The sequence below is a fragment of the Amia ocellicauda genome, chromosome 16 (genome assembly GCF_036373705.1).
Source record: "Amia ocellicauda isolate fAmiCal2 chromosome 16, fAmiCal2.hap1, whole genome shotgun sequence".
Classification (NCBI taxonomy): domain Eukaryota; kingdom Metazoa; phylum Chordata; class Actinopteri; order Amiiformes; family Amiidae; genus Amia; species Amia ocellicauda.
The window spans coordinates 1,690,028-1,711,415 of NC_089865.1; the positions used below are offsets into that span (position 1 = coordinate 1,690,028).

Genomic DNA, 21,388 nt, shown 5'->3' on the forward strand with positions numbered 1-21,388 from the left:
CGAGTATAAGGAAGATCACGGTGGCCGGCGGGACCCCACTCGTGTGCGGGGGTGACTGACTGCTGAACCCGGCGAGCTGCTGTCCCTCCCCCCCTCGCCCGCACATTACCCGGGACCCGCAGCTGTAACTAATTCAATCAGACCTGTGTTTATATCCCACGAATCCAGAGAAACAAGAACACAGCAGGCTTTATTAAATATTAAGAGGGAAGGTTTTTGTAATTATGAACATGTCTTTCTCATTCCCCGCTCTCTCTCTCTCTCTCTCTCTCTCTCTCTCTCTCTCTCTCTCTCTCTCTCTCTCTGTCCTCCCTCTCTCCGGCAGGGAATGGGAACAGATCCGTATAACTTGGTCTAATAAATTATTAAAAGCAAATGACATCTGTCTATCAAGAATGCGGTTTATTATTAACTAATTTTACCTAACAGTGCACTTGTTTTATTTATACAAGGGATCTAATAAAACAGTCCGATGGAGAGATCCGCAGCTTTATCCGCTGTTTATTACTCATTAACACGGCGAGGGCAGCGCAGACGAGGGGACTTGATCTTGAAGTTTTCCACAACCGCAAAAACGACGACAACATCAACAGTAATAATGATTATGATAAAGTGTAATCATGCATTAACCAATGAATACGTGGACATGTGGGGCCCGTTCATGTGTTGGCTGTTGTGCTAGTCCTTCTGCTGATCACCCTGGAGAACAAGGTTGGGTTCCGGTCAGAGGATAATGACGCCCTGTACCCCCCGCCCCCCCACACGACCCTCGATTAGGCTGTTTTATGGTGTCGTTATCAGTAATAAGTGCCGGAACGTCTTCAGTGTCTGGCGCACCAGGTCGACACAAAACCAGGGCGCCCTATCCCCCTCTGATCCCGTCTCTCTGTGCTGTTTATTTTTACCATGTCCTGTTCCAGGGACCCGCAGCCCACAGATCTGTAGAAACACACAGTTAAAGCGACGCACCCGTGCGCCTAATAGAAAAAGTAAAAATAAAATGAAAACAAGCTTGAAATGAATTGCTCAACGAAACTAATAATTATAACCACTGCTTCCTCTCTCTCTCTCTCTCTCTCTCTCTCTCTAACATATACACACACTCTTTCCCTCCCTCCCTCCCTGCTCCCCTCCTCTCTCTCTCTCTCTCTCTCTCTCTCTCTCTCTGTCTCTCATGCTCTGTGTCAGTCCGTGCTCGGGTGCAGCTGCGGGGTGCACAGTGTCGCGCTGGGGTGCTGATCCCGGACACAGCGCGAACCGAACCGAGCCCAGTCCGGTCCAGAGCACCGAGCCAACCGTTCATCTGTCCCTGTCGCTTTGCTTGTCATCGTCCGCCACCACCGCCACTCTCCCACCCCCCACGCCAGCCTCCACGGCACGTTTTGATGCTGTCTTCCCTTCTCTCCTGCTTGTTCCTGCGAAAGGTGCGAGAGCAGAACCGGGACAGGATCTCTCGTCGCCCCCCCTCCACGGGCCACTCAGAGCCAGAGCCAGAGACACCCTGCCCAGCCCAGGCAGAGGCGCACGGAGAGACGCACGGTCCTGCGGGGAACACGGAAGCCAGGCCAGCCGGACCTTTGGCAACTTTGTTGGTGGGTCAGTGAGTCAGTCCCCCCGGCGGCGGCGCACAGGACAGCGGAGGACTTCGGCGCTTTCCCCCGGTCTCCCCCAGAGAGCCGGAGCGGAGCCGAACCTCTTAAGCCCCGGCTCGGGCCCCTCTCCCCGCACCCCAGCACCCCCTTGTCCCGGAGCGGAGCAGAGAGACAGGCGGACGGGCACGCCGAAGTCCAGCCCTGGATTCAATACTTCTCATCAATGGGCAGAGCCTCCTCGCCAGCCGGCCGCGGTACAGACACTCCATAGCCAGTAAGTAGTGCCCGCAGCCCGCTGTCTCCTCCGGCGGGACAGGTCGCGTTTAAAAGCACCGCCGGCTGCTGCTGGGGTCGCCCTGCTGTGCTGTGGGTCTGCGCTGCTCTGTCCCTCCGGGTCGGTGTGAGTGTGCAGTCGTGCTGTTTGTCAGTGATTTCCTATAGTTGCAGTTTCTGTTTTGTTTGCTTGGCTGGTCTGTTCACTCGTGTATTTTGTTTGTTTGACTTGCCCGTCTATAATCATTAAAATAATAATTACAATGGTAACAGAAAATCAAGTATATATATTTATGCAAATATGTCCAATGTTATTGATTATTGATTGAGATAAATAATGTATAGGAGTTAATTCAAAACTGGATGTGTTCAATCGATATGATTCCCTGAATGCAAAAATGGATTAGCATCGACAGTAACCTTAGATTAAATTTGGCATTGCTATTATTATTATTATTATTATTATTATTATTATTATTACTATGATGATGATGATGATGATGATGATTATTATTATTATTATTATTATTAGTAGTAGTAGTAGTAGTAGTAGTAGTAGTAGTAGTAGTGGTAGTAGTTGCAATAGTAGTAGTAGTAGTAGTAGTAGTAATAATAGTATCATTACTATAACTGGTAATGACAACACTTTTATTAGTTGAACTTATCCGTGGTTTTACTGTATAACTTGTTAAAGCTGCGACTTTCAACAGACCGGCAGTCAATGGCGCGCATTTGTTAACGTGATTAAATACTTAACATTAAATTATATTGAAACTATGAAAACAACATTTATATTATTAATGTTATTATTAATAATATCAGTTATTAATAATTATCATTATAGCTATTATAATCATGTTTAATATTAGCTTGTATTAATATAATGAATAATAATAATAGCTTGTATTATTATTATTAATAATAATAATAATAATAATATTCATAATAATACTAATAATAATAGCTTTTATTTGTATTATTATGATTATGATTATTATTATTATTAGTAGTAGTATTATTATTATGATTGTGGTTCTGATTCAAAGCAGTGCCAGTGCGGTGAATCCGGTGGCTGACAGGGATTCATCTCTCTTTTCTCTCATGTCTCTCTGGCTTCGTTCCCTCTCGGGTTTCTTCCCTGTTCGGCACAACATGGCCCCGGGTCTGGCGGTGCGAGTGGCGCAGGGTTATAGTTCACGGGCTGTGCTGATATCGGCAGCAGTAAGAGATGATGCGGATGGTGCGTGGTCGTGCGGGGCTGTGCGGTGACCCGGGCCGGTAGTTTCTCTGATTCCGCCCAACTGGAGCGGCAGCACAGCTCGGCACCCAGCTGTACCCCCACCCCCACAGCACACACCTCACCCACAGCTCCCCGGAGCAGCTGCAATCATCATCATAATACCGACAACAGCATCACAACTGTAATGATCATCAAATAATCACAATCATAATAATTGTCGTTGTTGTTGTTATTATTATTATTATTATTATTATTATTATTATTATTATTATTATTAATAATAATTATTATTAAGAATAATTATTGTTGTTATTATTATTAATAATTATTATTGTTATAATAATAATAAGAAGAATACAAATAATAATATAGCAGTTAATGTATTTTAAACCATTGGATTTTACAAGCCTGTTTTGGTACAGAATTGTTTCGGGATCTGAAGGCAACCACACAAGTTCAAACTCTGTCGCGGCTGCGGGTCTGAAGTGTATATTGAGCCCCTGCACACTTTGTCTAATAATGCACATCAGTGCAGGCTGCACGCTTTCACTTGTGTGTTCAATATTTTAAACGAAATACATACAAAATAAAAGATAAAAACGGACAGATTGCAATGAAACGGCATACCCAGGCATGTGGTGTCCGTGGCCTGCGAGAGCGTCCGGGGCGCAGATTACTGCTTCGGCCCCCAGAGTCCGGGCCAGGGCCGTGCGATACAGAGGGGCAGAGAATGAACCGGTCGCACAGCCCGCAGCGGGGCGGCCGCGCAGGCAGGCCGGGGGCAGAGCCGCGTTTCCTGCGGGAGAGACTGCCAGCAGCGCGGCGGCGCGGAGGGACCGGGCTCCGCACTCTCTCACCGCAGCAGCGGAAGCTTTGTTACTTACATATTCTCAACTTCCAAAATTAAAACATATCTTTTTAAATGTTACCGGTAACAACTTAGTAATAGATCAAATATGCATGTGTCCGTGCATTATTATCTCAAGCCCAGTGCCGAACCTGCAGGCAGGCCGGGGTGCTGGTACCGGTGCTGCCAGGCCTGCTGCACGCCAGCGACGTCTCTTCGTGTTTTCTTATTGCTGTCCTTTTTCAATTACAAATCGCCCATCGCTAATTCATCCAAAGGCTCTTTAAAATAATATCACAGAGGGCCTGTTTCTACCGGCCCGTTGGCTGCGGGTGTTTGTTCAATTTCTCTGGGACGAGTGGCGTGATATTATAATAGTATATGTTGCTGCTATTATAGTGTATATACCTGATATTATAATATATAGGCTCTACCTACCCGACTGCACGGCTTTCTCAAGGTTTCACTTTCAGGAAAAGTGCGTTTTAAACGTCTATCGATGAACTGATCGCTTTAAATGGGCAGAAAATGGACTCGTGATTTGAAATAATTACACTCTTGGAACTGTTGTGTTAAATTGAACGCATTATGTGTTTGTTCAAGGACAACTCAACTGTTAAAATGCACAGCATTACAACACAATCGCACAGACTTGTGTTAAAAAGACACATTATTGTGTTGTGCTTTGGTGAATTTTAACACAAATGTCTGTGTTCTTTTGCAAACAGAACGTGTTCAAGTTTACACATTTGGGTTTAGAGTACCGCCTGAAGGGAGATTAATTGGCCTAACGGAGGTTTTTAAAAAGATACTTTGCAAACCATGATTTTGCCACTTTTGCAGACCCGCTCGCACAGGTGACACTCCGCTGCCCGGGGTCTGAGCAGGGCTGTCCAGTGGCACAGTGTTCCTGGGCCTGGTCCTGGTGCCAGTCCTGCACAGCCGGCAGCAGTGTGTGCTTTCCGAGGCGCTGTGTGCTGCGGGGCCCGCGTGTGGATGAAGCGCACTGGGGGGTTTGTCTTCAGATCTCAGCCTCATCTGTGCCCCGGGCGCTGCGGGTGTTTATTATTTAATAACGCCATCTTTGGAAATCAAATCTAAATTAAATGTGTTTAAATTAGAACAAGAATATATATATATATATATATATATACACACACACATACATATATCATGTTATATATATGTCAATGCTATTATTATTATTATTATTATTATTATTATTATTGTTATTATTATTATTATTATTATTATTATTATTAATGTTATTATTATTAATGTTGCAGTAGTAGTAGAGCGGTTGTAGTTGCACGGTGCACAGTTTTTTAAAAACACATCACAAATTATAATGGGTAGCGATTTTATCTTGGTTTCACATATATTAAATGAGATAATTATACTAAATACGAACAAAGTAAAATAATAATAATAATAATAATAATAATAATAATAATAATAATATTAACAAAACAGCATACACAAAAAAAAAAAACATAACTTCATACAACTTTCTACCTGTATACATACGTCTATGTACATTTATACACACACACACACAGACAGCATGCATCGCCGGGATCAGTCCGCTCTCGCGAGGTGTGTGTCTGTATTCAGGTGCGACAGTTTGAGTTTGTCTGTTTTTGTCTGTTTTTGCAGTTTTGTGTCTGTGTGTTTGTTTGCATTGCATTGCATTTTCATTAGTGTCTCGGCTCCTTCACTTAGACTGACCAGTATAGAGACATGTCGGACCACAAAAAACATCAAACCCTCCCACAAACAGCAGGCACAGACCCTGCAGCACATTTCAAACTTCGTGTTTTACTCTGTAAAATAAATACATTCCGAAATGTAAACTTTTCAACAGGTATTAATTTAAATACATGCGTAACAATAAGCACCAGTAACAGAAATAAGGCACCAGAATATTCCACACAGGACTAACTTTGAAAACTAACCTTTTTATTTGTATATATTTTTGTAAAGCGAATTATACTTATTCAGGTAGCTATATATATATATATATATATATATATATATATATATATATATATATATATATATATATATATATATATATATACATACATACACACATACAGAAATCCGAGCTATTAGAAAGATGCAGATATACGAAGAGGCCTGCAGACGCACTTTACAGGCAAATCAAAACTTGAAACACGAAACTTGAAAAATCATTAATTTCAGTTATGTCTCTCTTATGCAACTCTGTTCCACAAAGCGCTCTGGCGTGCTGCTGTTTAATTTGAGCGCCATAAAAATGTGTTTTTCTAATTTGAACATCACACTGTGCAGGTCAGTGTCCAGACACCGGCCCGGCCACTGGCCACGGGGTTCCCTTTGAAAAAACATTATTGTCAGAAAGGTTTTCCATTCGGTAATAAATTAGCAGTTTAATTAGCCGGGAACTTTCCCCGAGAAGTGCGGGTTTGTGCGGCGGCCGCAGGATAAAGCGCATCTTCAGTGCAACTCGGCTACCGAGCGACCTAAAGCCGCAGGATACAGTGAGTTTGTCAGATGTATTATTTTTAATTCCACTAAAATCCGGTAGCAAGGTTTTAATACTTCACACACACATATATATATATATACAAATATGTTTTTCTGAATATATATTTTACCCTCTACCATTTATTATTTCGTATTTTTATTTAAGCTAGGAAAACATTGTGTCCTGAGAGAGATATGTGAAAAATGTTAAATGAAATTGAATCGAATTGCATGTTAAGAAACTATAACATAATGAAATATCTATTAACTGGCAGAACAGGCCGAAGCACACAGATCCTCAGTCGGGACACTTGTGGCGCAGTGGGGTCACCCAGTCATGTGTGTGTGTGTGTGTGTGTGTGTCTGCGTGTGTGTGTGTGTGTGTGTGTGTGTGTGTGCGTGTTTGTGTGCGTGTCTGCGTGTGCGTGTGTGTGTGTGCGTGTCTGCGTGTGTTGTGTGTGTGTGTGTGTGTGTGCGTGTGTTGTGTGTGTGCGTGTGTGTTGTGTGTGTGTGCGTGTGTTGTGTGTGTGTGTGTTTGTGTGCGTGTGTGTGTGCGTGTGTTGTGTGTGTGTGTGTGTGCGTGTGTTGTGTGTGTGCGTGTGTTGTGTGTGTGTGCGTGTGTGTTGTGTGTGTGTGCGTGTGTGTTGTGTGTGTGTGGACTGATTTGCCCCATTAATATGAGCAACGAGACTGTCAAGCACACAGGGGTGCAGCTGACGGACACAACACACACGCTCTTTTCATCGAAACGCTCCGGCACGAAAGACTTTTTATTTTGTATACTTTTCTGTCGGTAAGTTGGATAAATGAAGCCGGGCTTCCACAGCCATCCAGCGCGCCGCGCCGCGCCGTGCGCAGAAGAGCTGCGCTGCAGTGGGACCCGTGTCTCTGTGTTCAAAGGGTCACACAGTGTACTGTCCTTAATGGTCCGGTAACGAATACAACGAGAACACGTTATGATCTGTTTTTATTCCATTGTTCTTCTACAACACTACACAATCCCTGTGCGACAGCACTAATAAGTCATCGACAATAACTACTGCACTGTGTCTGAGTGGTTTGTCCAAAGTGCCTTTTCCGAAAAAATCAAATAAATAGATAAATAAATAGAAATATCCCGTCAGTCTTTAAGTGATTTGATTTCAAAGCATTTACTTTGCAGAAGGTCGAAACAGGACATTGCAGGCTATATGTCGCAGAGTTTACTACTTGACCAGAATTCGTTTTTAAAAAATTCACTGTACAGACAGAATAGTTATTTTAACCTTTTTGAAAAGCACACTGTCGGTATGTCCATGTGTACAAACGCGCTGCTGTCCGTCAGAGTGGACAGGCCGGTCCTGGGTCAGTGCATTCCCGGCGCGATGCGGGGTCTCTTCCCGATTGGGCTGCAGGCCGTCAGAGACCCCAAATCACAGGCAAACTGTCAGACTCACCCGACTGCATGTCCCCCCCTTTCTCAATCAATAACCTCGAGAAGATGGAGGTAAACCAGCAAGGAAGGATCATTATTATTATTATTATTATTATTATTATTATTATTATTATTATTATTATTATTATTATTATTATTATCTATCTCCCTCTCTCACTCAAACACACACACTTTCATATACATCCACACACACTCTCTCTCTCTTACACACACATTAACACACACTCCCTCTCTCTTACACACACATTAACACACACTCCCTCTCTCTTACACACACATTAACACTCTCTCTCTCTCTCTCTTACACACACATTAACACACTCTCTCTCTCTCTTACACACACATTAACACACTCTCTCTCTCTCTCTCTTACACACACATTAACACACTCTCTCTCTCTCTCTCTTACACACACATTAACACACTCTCTCTCTCTCTTACACACACATTAACACACTCCCTCTCTCTTACACACACATGAACACACTCTCTCTCTTACACACACATTAACACACTCTCTCTCTCACTCTTACACACACATTAACACACTCTCTCTCTTACACACACATTAACACACTCTCTCTCTCTCTTACACACACATTAACACACTCTCTCTCTTACACACACATTAACACACTCTCTCTCTCTCTCTCTCTTACACACACATGAACACACTCTCTCTCTTACACACACATTAACACACTCTCTCTCTCACTCTTACACACACATTAACACACTCTCTCTCTCTCTCTCTCTTACACACACATTAACACTCTCTCTCTCTCTCTCTTACACACACATTAACACACTCTCTCTCTCTCTCTCTCTCTCTCTCTTACACACACATTAACACACTCTCTCTCTCTCTCTTACACACACATTAACACTCCCTCTCTCTCTCTCTTACACACACATTAACACACTCTCTCTTACACACACATTAACACACTCTCTCTCTCTTACACACACATTAACACACTCTCTCTCTCTTACACACACATTAACACTCTCTCTCTCTCTCTCTTACACACACATTAACACTCTCTCTCTCTCTCTCTTACACACACATTAACACACTCTCTCTCTCTCTCTCTCACACTCACCACTCTCTCACACAGACCTATTTTACCCAAAGCAGGAATTATAACGCTTTTGTCTGGCCAGTGTTACCGCCAAGTCTGAGGGAAAGTCAATAGATTTCGCCCTGACACGCCGAGCGCAGAGAGAGTGCCAGTCATTGAAACCGAATCTCGTATTTGGATTGGGCTCCTTTTTCCTGCTCTGACTGCCTCTCTGTGTTCGGGACGGGAAGGCAGGGGAGGGGACTCGGCAGACCTGCGTTAGAGACCGCTGGAGACGGTGGACGGCCGGGGCTCTGTGTGAGTCGGCGCTGGGTGCCGGATCCCCAGAGTCCCCCAGCGCGTCCACAAGAGTCTGACAGCCCTGTCTTCAATTACTCCCCACTCCTGTGAAATGGGAACAGGGAGAGGAAATTCACAAAGCCACTCTCGGGAAACCCTTCCCCTCAATTTGTTCTTCGGTGGCATTAAGACATTAAGACATTATAGCTGGCTGTCTCTGACTGCGCTCTGACGCACGGCCTCCACTGGGTCTCAGCACTCGCTTGGTTTGAGCTTCTAATGGTCGGATTCTTCTTTTCTCTCTCTCTTCCTTTCGTTTTGCTCCCATTGCTCCCTCTCTTTCACTTCTTTATCGCTTTGTTTATTTTCCATCTGTCTAGCTGTGTCTACCTGTCTCTCTATCTCTCGATCGATCTGTCTTCCTGTCTGTCTCTCTCTCTGTCTTTCTCCCTTTCTTTCTTTCTTTGTTCGTACTCATATCTCTTTTATTTTATCTTCTTTCTCCTACTCTCTCTTTCTCTCTAGTTATACAGGGAAGCAGAGCAGAGAGGAGCTCTCCCTCTCTCTCCCTTAATCTCTCTGTCTGTCTCACTTTCTTTTCCTCTTTCTCTTTCTCTCTCCGGCTTTGTCCCTCCTGTAAACAGGACACAGAAAGCCAGGGAGATCCTCGTGTCCACACTGTCTGCCCCCCATCCCCCCGTCCCTCTAGTTTAGTTTCCTTTCGCCCTCCTCCGTGGCCGCTGTCTGTCTCAGCAGAGCTATCTGTGTGCAGATAAACAGGGTGTGGTGGGGCAATTAAACAGCAGATTAGCCGAGCAGTCGGGTCATTTTATTAGAGTGCGGAAAAGATGCTTTTATGAGTGAAATTGTTTTACTTTGAAAAGAGAATAAAAAAAAACATGCCTTTAAACGTGCCTTTAAAACAAGTGATTTTTTTCCTTTCGTGCCTAATCTATAGCACACGTTATTATTAGTGTTTAGTGTATTTTTAAATCAACATTTCTGAGACTCTTCCATTCCGAAACAAAAACACACACAAACAACCTCAACGCAACACAGGGTTCGGCCTTGATTTCGGTAAAATAATAATCTCTCTAAATATCCTGTCTTTATCGGAGAACTCTGACATCTCTGGGCCAGAAAGTCCAGTCCAGTCCAGCATGGTTTAAAGTTCTCTCTCTAAATCACCAGCAATTCAGCACAGGCTGTGGTTAGGCTGGTGAAGGAGTCTGATTGGGCGATGAGCTCAGAGGCGGAGTGGGGACCCGGGGCCCGGTCGCTGAAACACTGTCTGCCTGCGTGTCACCAAGAGCCAAGAGTGTGTGAGTCTGAGTGTGAGTGTGTCAGTGTGAGCTCCCCCGTGCTGTTGACCTGTGGTTTTAGTGACGGACATGTGGTGGACACGCTCCATAGCCCGTGCTGTTCACGATGGGAGCCGTGTTGTACTCTGAGTCGCTGTGGCCGGTGTCGGTGTGGAGAGATCCACAGTGGAGCTCAGTCTGAGACGACGCTGGCTCTCTCTCTTCCTGTCCTCTCCTCTCACCTCCTCTCTCCCTCTTCTCTCCTTCTCCTCTCCTCCCCTCTCCTCTCCTCTCTCGGTGTGCAGTCTGACACCCAGGCCCAGATGCTCTGTGACACAGGGCTGGCAGCGCGGCGCGGTGCGGCACCACAGAACTGGATGTTAATGTGCAGCAATATATTTTGGTGTCACGACACGACGCACCGGCCCATTAATCACTGGCCGTGGTCTGCAGGACTGTTTCCTCGCAAACGTATGCCAGGCTCATTCTAGCAAATACTACATTAACACTTGGGTTTTTGAAATTCAGTTTTGAACTGCACAAACTCTGTAGTAAACAGAACCGAAGTACAGGTCCAGGTGTTCTTTGTCTCTGTCTGTCCAATATGAGCTACTGGGAAACGACCCTGAGAGGCGCAGAAAATAAATATACCGAGATGAGTCTGTGGTTTGAAAAGTGACGCACAACCCAACTGTGGAGAGGACAGTGTTTTGTGTGTGTCCTGTGTGGAGAGGACTGTGTAGTGTGTGTGTGTCCCGTGTGGAGAGGACAGTGGTGTGTGTGTGTGGCCAGTGTGGACAGGACAGTGTTATGTGGCTCTGTGTCAGTGTGCTGAGCTGCTTTGTGTCGGTGTGAGCCAGTGCTGAGCGTCATAGGGTGTCGTTGCACTCTGGCATTGAGAGTCTCGCAGCACTGCGGTGTGTGTGTGTATATCAGTGTGTGTATCAGTGTGTGTGTGTGAGAGTGTGAGTGTGTGGGGGGTATTCAGTGCTGATGAAGGAGGGCCGGCAGGCGATTAGGGGTGCAGTGCTGAGTTTCACAGACCTGCTGTGAGACACTTATCTTTTATTAGAGGATTTGAAGTTTACGAGAGAGAGCTCAACATGTTCGCAAGCAGCGCGGCTCCTCCCTCCCCACCCCCCCGACACACGTACATGCACACACACACACACACACGCACACACTGACACTCACCCTCTCACTCTCACTCTCACAGGGAGTGCAGTAGGGCCGTTGCTCAGGGCCCAGGGGGGCGATGTGTGCTGCTGAGACCCCCTGAGCGCGAGGGTCTGGAATGTTCAAATTCAGATTCAAAACCAGCTTTATTGGCATGACAAGTTTACACAAGGGTTGCCAAAGCATTCGCAGACACAGTCAAGAGTCTCCCTCTGCCCAGCCTTTTCTCCACCTCCGCCCCCTATTCTCTTTCTTTACCTCTCGCTCACCTTTTCTCACCTCTCTCTCTCTCTCTCTCTCTCTCTCTCTCTCTCTCTCTCTGTCTCTGTACTTCTATCCCTCACTCTCCATCTCATCGCCCTCCCACTCCTTCCCTCCCTCCCTCTCTCTCTGCCTCCCTCCCTCTCTCTCTCGCTGGGCAGGCAATCCCTCCCACTACACACAGATCAGCTACAGACCATTTACTACCCTGAGCTTCCTGTGTGTAGAGACCACAGCTGGCTCGATGTTTGTGCAGAGCAGTGCATGCTGGTAACACGAAGGGAAAAATCCCACATAATAAATGAATGAATGAATGAATGAATAAATTAATAAGTACGTACGTAAGTACAGTGAGGGAAAAAAGTATTTGATCCCCTGCTGATTTTGTACGTTTGCCCACTGACAAAGAAATGATCGGTCTATAATTTTAATGGTAGGTGTATTTTAACAGTGAGAGACAGAATAACAATTTCAAGCATTTCAAAAAAGTTATAAATTGATTTGCATGTTAATGAGGGAAATAAGTATTTGATCCCCTATCAATCAGCAAGATTTCTGGCTCCCAGGTGTCTTTTATACAGGTAACGAGCTGAGACTCTCTTAAAGGGAGTGCTCCTAATCTCAGCTCGTTACCTGTATAAAAGACACCTGTCCACAGAAGCAATCAATCAATCAGATTCCAAACTCTCCACCATGGCCAAGACCAAAGAGCTGTCCAAGGATGTCAGGGACAAGATTGTAGACCTACACAAGGCTGGAATGGCCTACAAGACCATCGCCAAGCAGCTTGGTGAGAAGGTGACAACAGTTGGTGCGATTATTCGCAAATGGAAGAAACACAAAATAACTGTCAGTCTCCCTCAGTCTGGGGCTCCATGCAAGATCTCACCTCGTGTAGTTTCAATGATCATGAGAACGGTGAGGAATCAGCCCAGAACTACGCGGGAGGATCTTGTTAATGATCTCAAGGCAGCTGGGACCACAGTCACCAAGAAAACAATTGGTAACACACTACGCCGTGAAGGACTGAAATCCTGCAGCGCCCGCAAGGTCCCCCTGCTCAAGAAAGCACATGTACAGGCCCGTCTGAAGTTTGCCAATGAACATCTGAATGATTCAGAGGAGAACTGGGTGAAAGTGTTGTGGTCAGATGAGACCAAAATCGAGCTCTTTGGCATCAACTCAACTCGCCGTGTTTGGAGGAGGAGGAATGACCCCAAGAACACCATCCCCACCGTCAAACATGGAGGTGGAAACATTATGCTCTGGGGGTGTTTTTCTGCTAAGGGGACAGGACAACTGCACCGCATCAAAGGGACGATGGACGGGGCCATGTAGCGTCAAATCTTGGGTGAGAACCTCCTTCCCTCAGCCAGGGCATTGAAAATGGGTCGTGGATGGGTATTCCAGCATGACAATGACCCAAAACACACAGCCAAGGCAACAAAGGAGTGGCTCAAGAAGAAGCACATTAAGGTCCTGGAGTGGCCTAGCCAGTCTCCAGACCTTAATCCCATAGAAAATCTGTGGAGGGAGCTGAAGGTTCCAGTTGCCAAACGTCAGCCTCGAAACCTTAATGACTTGGAGAGGATCGGCAAAGAGGAGTGGGACAAAATCCCTCCTGAGATGTGTGCAAACCTGGTGGCCAACTACAAGAAACGTCTGACCTCTGTGATTGCCAACAAGGGTTTTGCCACCAAGTACTAAGTCGAAGGGGTCAAATACTTATTTCCCTCATTAACATGCAAATCAATTTATAACTTTTCTGAAATGCGTTTTTCTGGATTTTGTTGTTGTTATTCTGTCTCTCACTGTTAAAATACACCTACTATTAAAATGATAGACTGATCATTTCTTTGTCAGTGGGCAAACGTACAAAATCAGCAGGGGATCAAATACTTTTTTCCCTCACTGTAAGTAAATAGATAAATAGACCAACAGTCCATATATATGTATTATTTTAGAGTTTGTTTGTTTCTGTTTGCGGAAAAGTTTATTATTTCAGTTCTTTGCTGCTAAAAGTCAGAGATTTCAGCCATTTTTCGGTGAGGGCCGGAGCAGCACTCGGACGTGCTCTTGCTCTGGTCTTATCACTGTGATTATAATACTGACTGTGAGGGAGTGGACAGGAGAGAGAGAGAGACAGACAGACAGTGAGGGGAGAGCCAAGGAGAAGAGAAAGGGATCGAGAAGAAGAGAGGGGAGAGAGAGGCAGAGTTGAGCGGGATAGAATGAGTGAGAGAGAGGAGAATGAGAGAGTGAGAGAGATGCATGCTGTGAGGGAGAGCGAAAGTGAAGGAGTAGAGAGGGATAATGAAAGAGAGAGAGAGTGAGAGAGGCGGAAGCCTACACTGGTGTCTCAGGGCTGGGGGGGTGGATGGACAGACCTTGCTGACCGTAATGAGGGGTTATCAGTCTGTGCAGAGACTCAGCCACAGTGATGCCCCTGGCCGGTGTGTGTGTGTGTGTGTGTGTGTGTCTGGCTGCTCACTGATGGCATGGCTGGGGGTCACTGAGCCACCGTGACCGACTGAACACACACACACACACACACACACACACACACACACACACACACTCTTTCTGCTACTACTACTGCTATTACTAGTGCTGTTGATGCTGTTATTACTACTGCTGTCACTGTTATTACTACAACTGCTGTTTGATACTACTTCTGCTACTTCTAATAATAAGAAGAACATAAGAACATAATCAAATTAGAGGATCCCATTCGCCCCATCGTGCTCGTTTGGTGTCCATTAATAACTAAGTGATCAAGGATCCTATCCCGTCTGTTTTTGAATGTTCCCAAATTGTCTCTTCAGCCACATCGCTGGGGAGTTTGTTCAGATTGTGACGCCTCTCTGTGTGAAGAAGTGTCTCCTGTTTTCTGTCTTGAATGCCTTGAAGCCCAATTTCCATTTGTGTCCCGGGTGCGTGTGTCCCTGCTGATCTGGAAAAGCTCCTCTGGTTTGATGTGGTCGACGCCTTTCATGATTTTGAAGACTTGGATCAAGTCCCCACGTAGTCTCCTCTGTTCCAGGGTGAAAAGGTTCAGTTCCTCAGTCTCTCAGTAGGACATTCCCTTCAGACCTGGAATAAGTCTGGTTGCTCTCCTCTGAACTGCCTCTAGAGCAGCGATATCTTTCTTGAAGTGTGGAGCCCAGAACTGTCCACAGTATCCAGATGAGCTCTAACTAGTACAATAATAATATACTTAAGTAATTTCCCGGACTACAGTGTTTTGCTCCACGGTGTTATAGGTATCAGCTAAATCAATGAATAACTAAAACACAAAGAAAAAACATTCCCTAGTTTCCATTTTCTCCGACCCAAATGACAATTAAACATCAATAAGCAGTGAAAGACAGACATGAACGAACGGCTCCGGGTGAGCAGCTCTCGGGTGAGAGTCGCGTGGCGTTTGGCGTGTGGTGTGTGGCGGCGCGTGGCTCTATACTCCGGTGTAAATGTTTAATGGCCTCGAGTGTCACAGAAGAAACACATATCCATTATTGATATGGACTAATCTGGAGAACTTGACTCGCTCTCGCCGCCGGTGTGGAGAGGGAGGGGAGAGAGAGTCGGCCTGTCACTGAGTGGGAACTGAAGCGCAGGTGAACAGGGCGAGGCTCTGCCCTGACACGGAGTACATGCTTCAGTTCATAACCTCGTTTCTTTACCCTGGGAATACATTATATACACATATATACATATACATCCATACAATCGGCATCTACAGTAAAATCATTACTATTGATGTCTTAACAGACACCTTCCTCAGGCAATTACAGTCGTCAAAAGAGACAGCTTCTGAAGTGGTACCAAATGCAGTATCATTATTATTATTATTATTATTATTATTGTTATTATTATTAATATTATTATTATTATTATTATTATTATTATTATTATTATTATTATTATATTTCTAAGCAGAGTGCCAGAATTGTGTCCTGCTGGTCTCGCTGGTGTTACTGGGAGTGCATCTGAAGGGCAGCTCCTCTGACTCTACACACGGGGTGGGGGGTCTCACTGGACCTGTTTTTCTCAATTATTCAGTGTTAATATAACAGAGACCTGATACAGAGACACAGATAGGGGGTGGCACAGGAGATGGCTTGTGAATGTGGATGAGAGAGTGTTTGTCAGTTTGTGTGTGTCAGTGAGAGAGAGAGAGAGAGTGTGTTTGTCAGTGAGAGAGTCATTGTGCAACTGGTGGGTAGAGCATTTCTGTAGAGTAGAGAGAGAGTACAGTACACTGCCGTAGAGTAGAGAGAGAGTACAGTACACTGCCGTAGAGTAGAGACCAGTACAGTACACTGCCATAGAGTAGAGAGAGAGTACAGTACACTGCCGTAGAGTAGAGACCAGTACAGTACACTGCCGTAGAGTAGAGACCAGTACAGTACACTGCCATAGAGTAGAGAGAGAGTACAGTACACTGCCGTAGAGTAGAGACCAGTACAGTACACTGCAGTAGAGTAGAGACCAGTACAGTACACTGCAGTAGAGTAGAGAGAGAGTACAGTACACTGCAGTAGAGTAGAGAGAGAGTACAGTACACTGCCGTAGAGTAGAGACCAGTACAGTACACTGCCATAGAGTAGAGAGAGAGTACAGTACACTGCCGTAGAGTAGAGACCAGTACAGTACACTGCAGTAGAGTAGAGACCAGTACAGTACACTGCAGTAGAGTAGAGAGAGAGTACAGTACACTGCAGTAGAGTAGAGACCAGTACAGTACACTGCAGTAGAGTAGAGAGAGAGTACAGTACACTGCAGTAGAGTAGAGAGAGAGTACAGTACACTGCAGTAGAGTAGACACCAGTACAGTACACTGCAGTAGAGTAGAGAGAGAGTACAGTACACTGCAGTAGAGTAGAGACCAGTACAGTACACTGCAGTAGAGTAGAGAGAGAGTACAGTTCACTACAGTAGAGTAGAGAGAGAGTACAGTTCACTACAGTAGAGTAGAGAGAGAGTACAGTACACTGCCATAGAGTAGAGAGAGAGTACAGTACACTGCAGTAGAGTAGAGACCAGTACAGTACACTGCAGTAGAGTAGAGAGAGAGTACAGTTCACTACAGTAGAGTAGAGAGAGAGTACAGTTCACTGCAGTAGAGTAGAGAGAGAGTACAGTTCACTACAGTAGAGTAGAGACCAGTACAGTACACTGCAGTAGAGTAGACACCAGTACAGTACACTGCAGTAGAGTAGAGAGAGAGTACAGTACACTGCAGTAGAGGCCAGTACAGTAGAGTACGGGACAGTACACTAGAGCACAGTACGGCACAGTCGAACGTGAGGCGACAGTCCTGTGTGAATGTGACTCCTCAGGCGCGGCTGGCACTCATTTATAGCTATTAATGGCTTTATTATTGCACAGGGGGAGGAAACACAGCCCACTAATTCACTGCCTGCCATTTCCAAATGCGTGCAAAACTGTTTATTAAGAACAGATTCCTTCTCTGCCTTTGTCTGTTTAGAAAAAATAAAAGTACTGCGTCTAGTCAAAGTTGTTAAGATTTATAAGTATTAGTTGCATATGCACGCTACACTGCTCTTCCAAAATAGAACGGGGTTTGGTTCAATTAAAAGGATCTGCAGACCAATACTTACATAAATAAATAAATACATAAATAAAGCACTGGGCTGTGTGTTGCCTCACATCGCTAGGGATGGACGGGGACACGTCGGTACTGTTGGACTTTGCTGAATCAGCTGCAGTGTGCCGCTCCGGGACGGGACAGGGAGACCGGCGCCCTCGCACTCGGGTCTTAGTAGCAAAGGCGAGAAAAAGGGAAATAGACCAAAGCCAAGGTGCAAAATAAATGAGCCTAGTATTTAATCAGTTAAAAACAAAACAAACAAAAGTCACCGCCCCCTACAAACACACACACACGCACACACGCACACACACACGCACACACGCAGATGCACACACACACTCACACACACACACACACACACTTCTCTGTGTAAAGAACTGACTCCTGTTTTCAAGATTTTGCCCGAGTTTTGTCTCTTAGTTATTGTCTGAAGTAATTCTCTGGATAAACGCTTAATTCCATTTAGGGTTTTTGCTACTGCCACCGCTCTTGCTACTGCTGCTGCTACTGCTGGCTCTCGCTGTCAGATGTATTGTGAGTGTCGCACCAGCGATGTGTTCGGAGCCGCGCAGTGTCGGCTTTGGCCCTGAGCCACAGTGTCTCCCTGCGGAGGTCCCCGATCCCAGGATGAGATTTATCTCCTCACCGGCACAGACAGCCCTTATCACATTCAGGGCTGAACTGGTTTTAATTCACTGACTTGTTTTAAAATTGAAAAAGAGGGGGACAGAGAGGGAGAGGGAGAGAGACAGAGAGAGAGAGATTTTTGGTGGCTTTCTGAAGACGGGATTTGTTTTTATAGTGGCTGTTTCAAAATGAAAAATGTATTTTAAGTGAGTGTGGGCGAGGGAGATTACAATAGTACAAGACTGGATTGGGCTGGACTGGGCTGGACTGCACCGGGTGTCTGGGGCCGGGAGACTGGGCACAGGGGACACCCATTGTCCTGATTGTTCCTGTGCATCTGTGTCTGTATCTCCCAGTACCTGAGTTAATTCACACCCTCGCCCGTCCCTCACCTGTCCCCCTCTCTCTCCGCAGGCCCGTACCCTCTGGTGGGAGCCCCCCCTGCTGGCTGGCGGGGGATGGAGCGCCGCAGTGAGAGCCCCCGTCTGCGGGACAGTCCAGAGCGCAGGGGTAGCAGCCCCGACCTCACCGCCCCCCCGCCGGGGAAGATGAGCCGCCTGGAGCAGAACGGGAACCCCCCGGGACCGCGCATCCGCCTCAACGGAGCCCCCCTGAGGCCCCTCGGAGGTGACACCCGCCGGGCCGCGAGAGAGTGGGGGGGGGACACTCACTCACACACACAATCATACACACACACCCTCACAGTGCAGCGCGGCAATGAGCAGTGCATGACAGTGCAGTGCGATGAGATACAGCACAGTGCAGTGTAATTACAACCAGATCCCTTTAGTTATGTACAGATTTTGTCGAATGATTGATTGCGAGGGACACGTTGCTGGGATTTTACTGCACTGTGTGTGTCTCTGTGTGCGTCTCTGTGTGTGGGGGGTTTAATGCATTTTTAGCGAAGCTGTACTGTAGTACTGCACTGCATCATACAGCACTGAACTCTACTGTACGGCATTGTTTCTCTCTGGCGGACCACAGAGTAGCCCCCTGCAACAGCGGGGAGCCAACCACACACACACACAGCAGAACACAGAACCACACAGCACAGCGCCGTGCACTGAGGGGCCGCACAGTACACTCTGGCACGGTATGGACAGCAGGGTGGGGTACAGTGTGGACAGCGGAGTTCGGCACAGAGCAGGTTCAGCGCCTGCAGCTGCTGCGCTGTCAGTGAGGTCACAGACGGGCCCGGACCGTCGACAGGTGCTGCATCACCGAGCTGAACTGCAGGAACCTGCGGGAGGGAGGCGCGTGACGTGTCAGGACCTGCGCTGCACACTGACAGCACTGCTAGAGAGGGGCAGATAGAGGAGTCGGGGGGTGTTAGAGACGGGGGAGTTATTCACATGTCGCCACATTCTCATGTTGGATTTGATGGTCACAATTAAGCTCAAAACTGTTTTTAATTAGCAGAGTAATTGTGACTTGATTGCATAACGGCAATAACCTCACACATAATGTGCGGCAAAGTCAGTGAGCGGCCTCCCCCCCATCCATCATCCTCCCCTCGCTGCTGTCAGGGCCGGGGCAGCTCTGCGCGGGGCTGGGGAGCGCCGTGCCGTACTGCTGCGGGGGCCGCCTCACCGGGGCACGGTCACCTGGCCGGCCGAGAGCTCGGACTCGAGCGAAATGGAAGGATGGGGTGAGGGAAGGATGGCTGGAGAGGAAAGGAGAGAACTTGGACATGAATGGAGAGACTGGAGAGAGAGGTTGAGGGCAGAGGATGATGGTGAGAGAAAGAGAGAGAGAATGAAGCAGTGAGTTTGGGAGGGAGATTTTTTTAAGACAGAGAGAGGAGGGAGGGAGAGAAAGAGAGATGTGGGGGAGAGGCAGAGCGAGAGAGAGAACAGAGGGTGGTGAGAAAAGAGAGAGAGAGAGAGAGAGAGAGAGAGAGAGAGAGAGAGAGAGAGAGAGAGCCGCTGAGAGCTGCTCGGTGTTGACAGTTATATTTCCCTGTTGGGGGAAATTCACTTACTTGAATTGGCACAGACCGGCACTCTGTAATTCACTCCATAACGCCGCGCTGGGCTGGAGGCATGATTAATGGGGAGGAAATAGAAATATAGGAATTGACTGATTAAAACAGGGGGGCTAGGGGGGCTCCCTCTCATTTCACTCTGTTTTTATTATTAGTGTCGAGGGTGGGATTATTCTGCTCTTTTATTCCTTCCTTGTTTTTTTTTAGGACTAAAATTAGTAGGTAGTCGAGGCTCCAGCGCTGCTCTCTGTGCAGGGGATTGGACTGGCCTAACCACACATACTGCACTCTACCACACCTATACTGCACTCTACCACACATACTGCACTCTACCACACCTATACTGCACTCTACCACACATACTGCACTCTACCACACCTATACTGCACTCTACCACACCTATACTGCACTCTACCACACATACTGCACTCTACCACACCTATACTGCACTCTACCACACATACTGCACTCTACCACACATACTGCACTCTACCACACCTATACTGCACTCTACCACACATACTGCACTCTACCACACCTATACTGCACTCTACCACACATACTGCACTCTACCACACATACTGCACTCTACCACACCTATACTGCACTCTACCGCATGTATTGCACTCTACCACACATACTGCACTGTACAACACCTATACTGCACTGTGCTGCACTCTACCACACACACTGCACCGTACTGCATTTTTCCACACATACTGCACTGCACTGTACTGCACTCTACTACACATACTGTACTGTCCTGCGCTGCACTGCAATGTTCTCTATCACATAACTGCACCAGACTGCACTCCACTGCACTGTACCACACTGCGCTGTAGTACCATAGTGCGCTTCCATGTACTGCCATCTTTGTGGCGTCACTGTGGGCGAGGCCGGGCAGTGGGCGGCACAGGGGGAGTGGCCAGTGTCGGAGGAGTGGCGTGTTGGGGGCTGAGGAGCCCAGTTCATTGCTGGGCTGAATGACACGGCCTCTGCCCAGACTGGCTTGTGTGCTTGGTTTGGATCAGTTATTTGTGTTTGCTGTTGTTGTTTTTTGTCTGGCAAACATAATAACGTAGCTTCTGAGAAATCTTCTGAAGAGCTGATCGCAGTAATCTGCACTGGAGCCGCTTTAATCAATTTAATTAACTCTGCTTCTGTAC

At 46.5% G+C, this 21,388-nt stretch overlaps 1 protein-coding gene across 2 annotated transcripts in view; it reads left to right on the forward strand.

The window, feature by feature from the left end:
- satb2 (SATB homeobox 2) overlaps positions 1 to 21,388 on the forward strand; it is a 48,226-nt gene that overhangs the window by 2,388 nt on the left and 24,450 nt on the right. Inside the window, exons 2-3 of one of the 2 annotated variants that reach the window (XM_066687969.1) lie at positions 1,425 to 1,866; positions 18,650 to 18,862. In XM_066687969.1, coding sequence (XP_066544066.1) covers positions 18,694 to 18,862 — 169 coding nt within the window. In that variant the 5' untranslated portion in view covers positions 1,425 to 1,866; positions 18,650 to 18,693. Of the gene's footprint in view, positions 1 to 1,157; positions 1,867 to 18,649; positions 18,863 to 21,388 lie in introns of those variants that run through there. The other variant, XM_066687968.1, reaches the window with a different exon arrangement.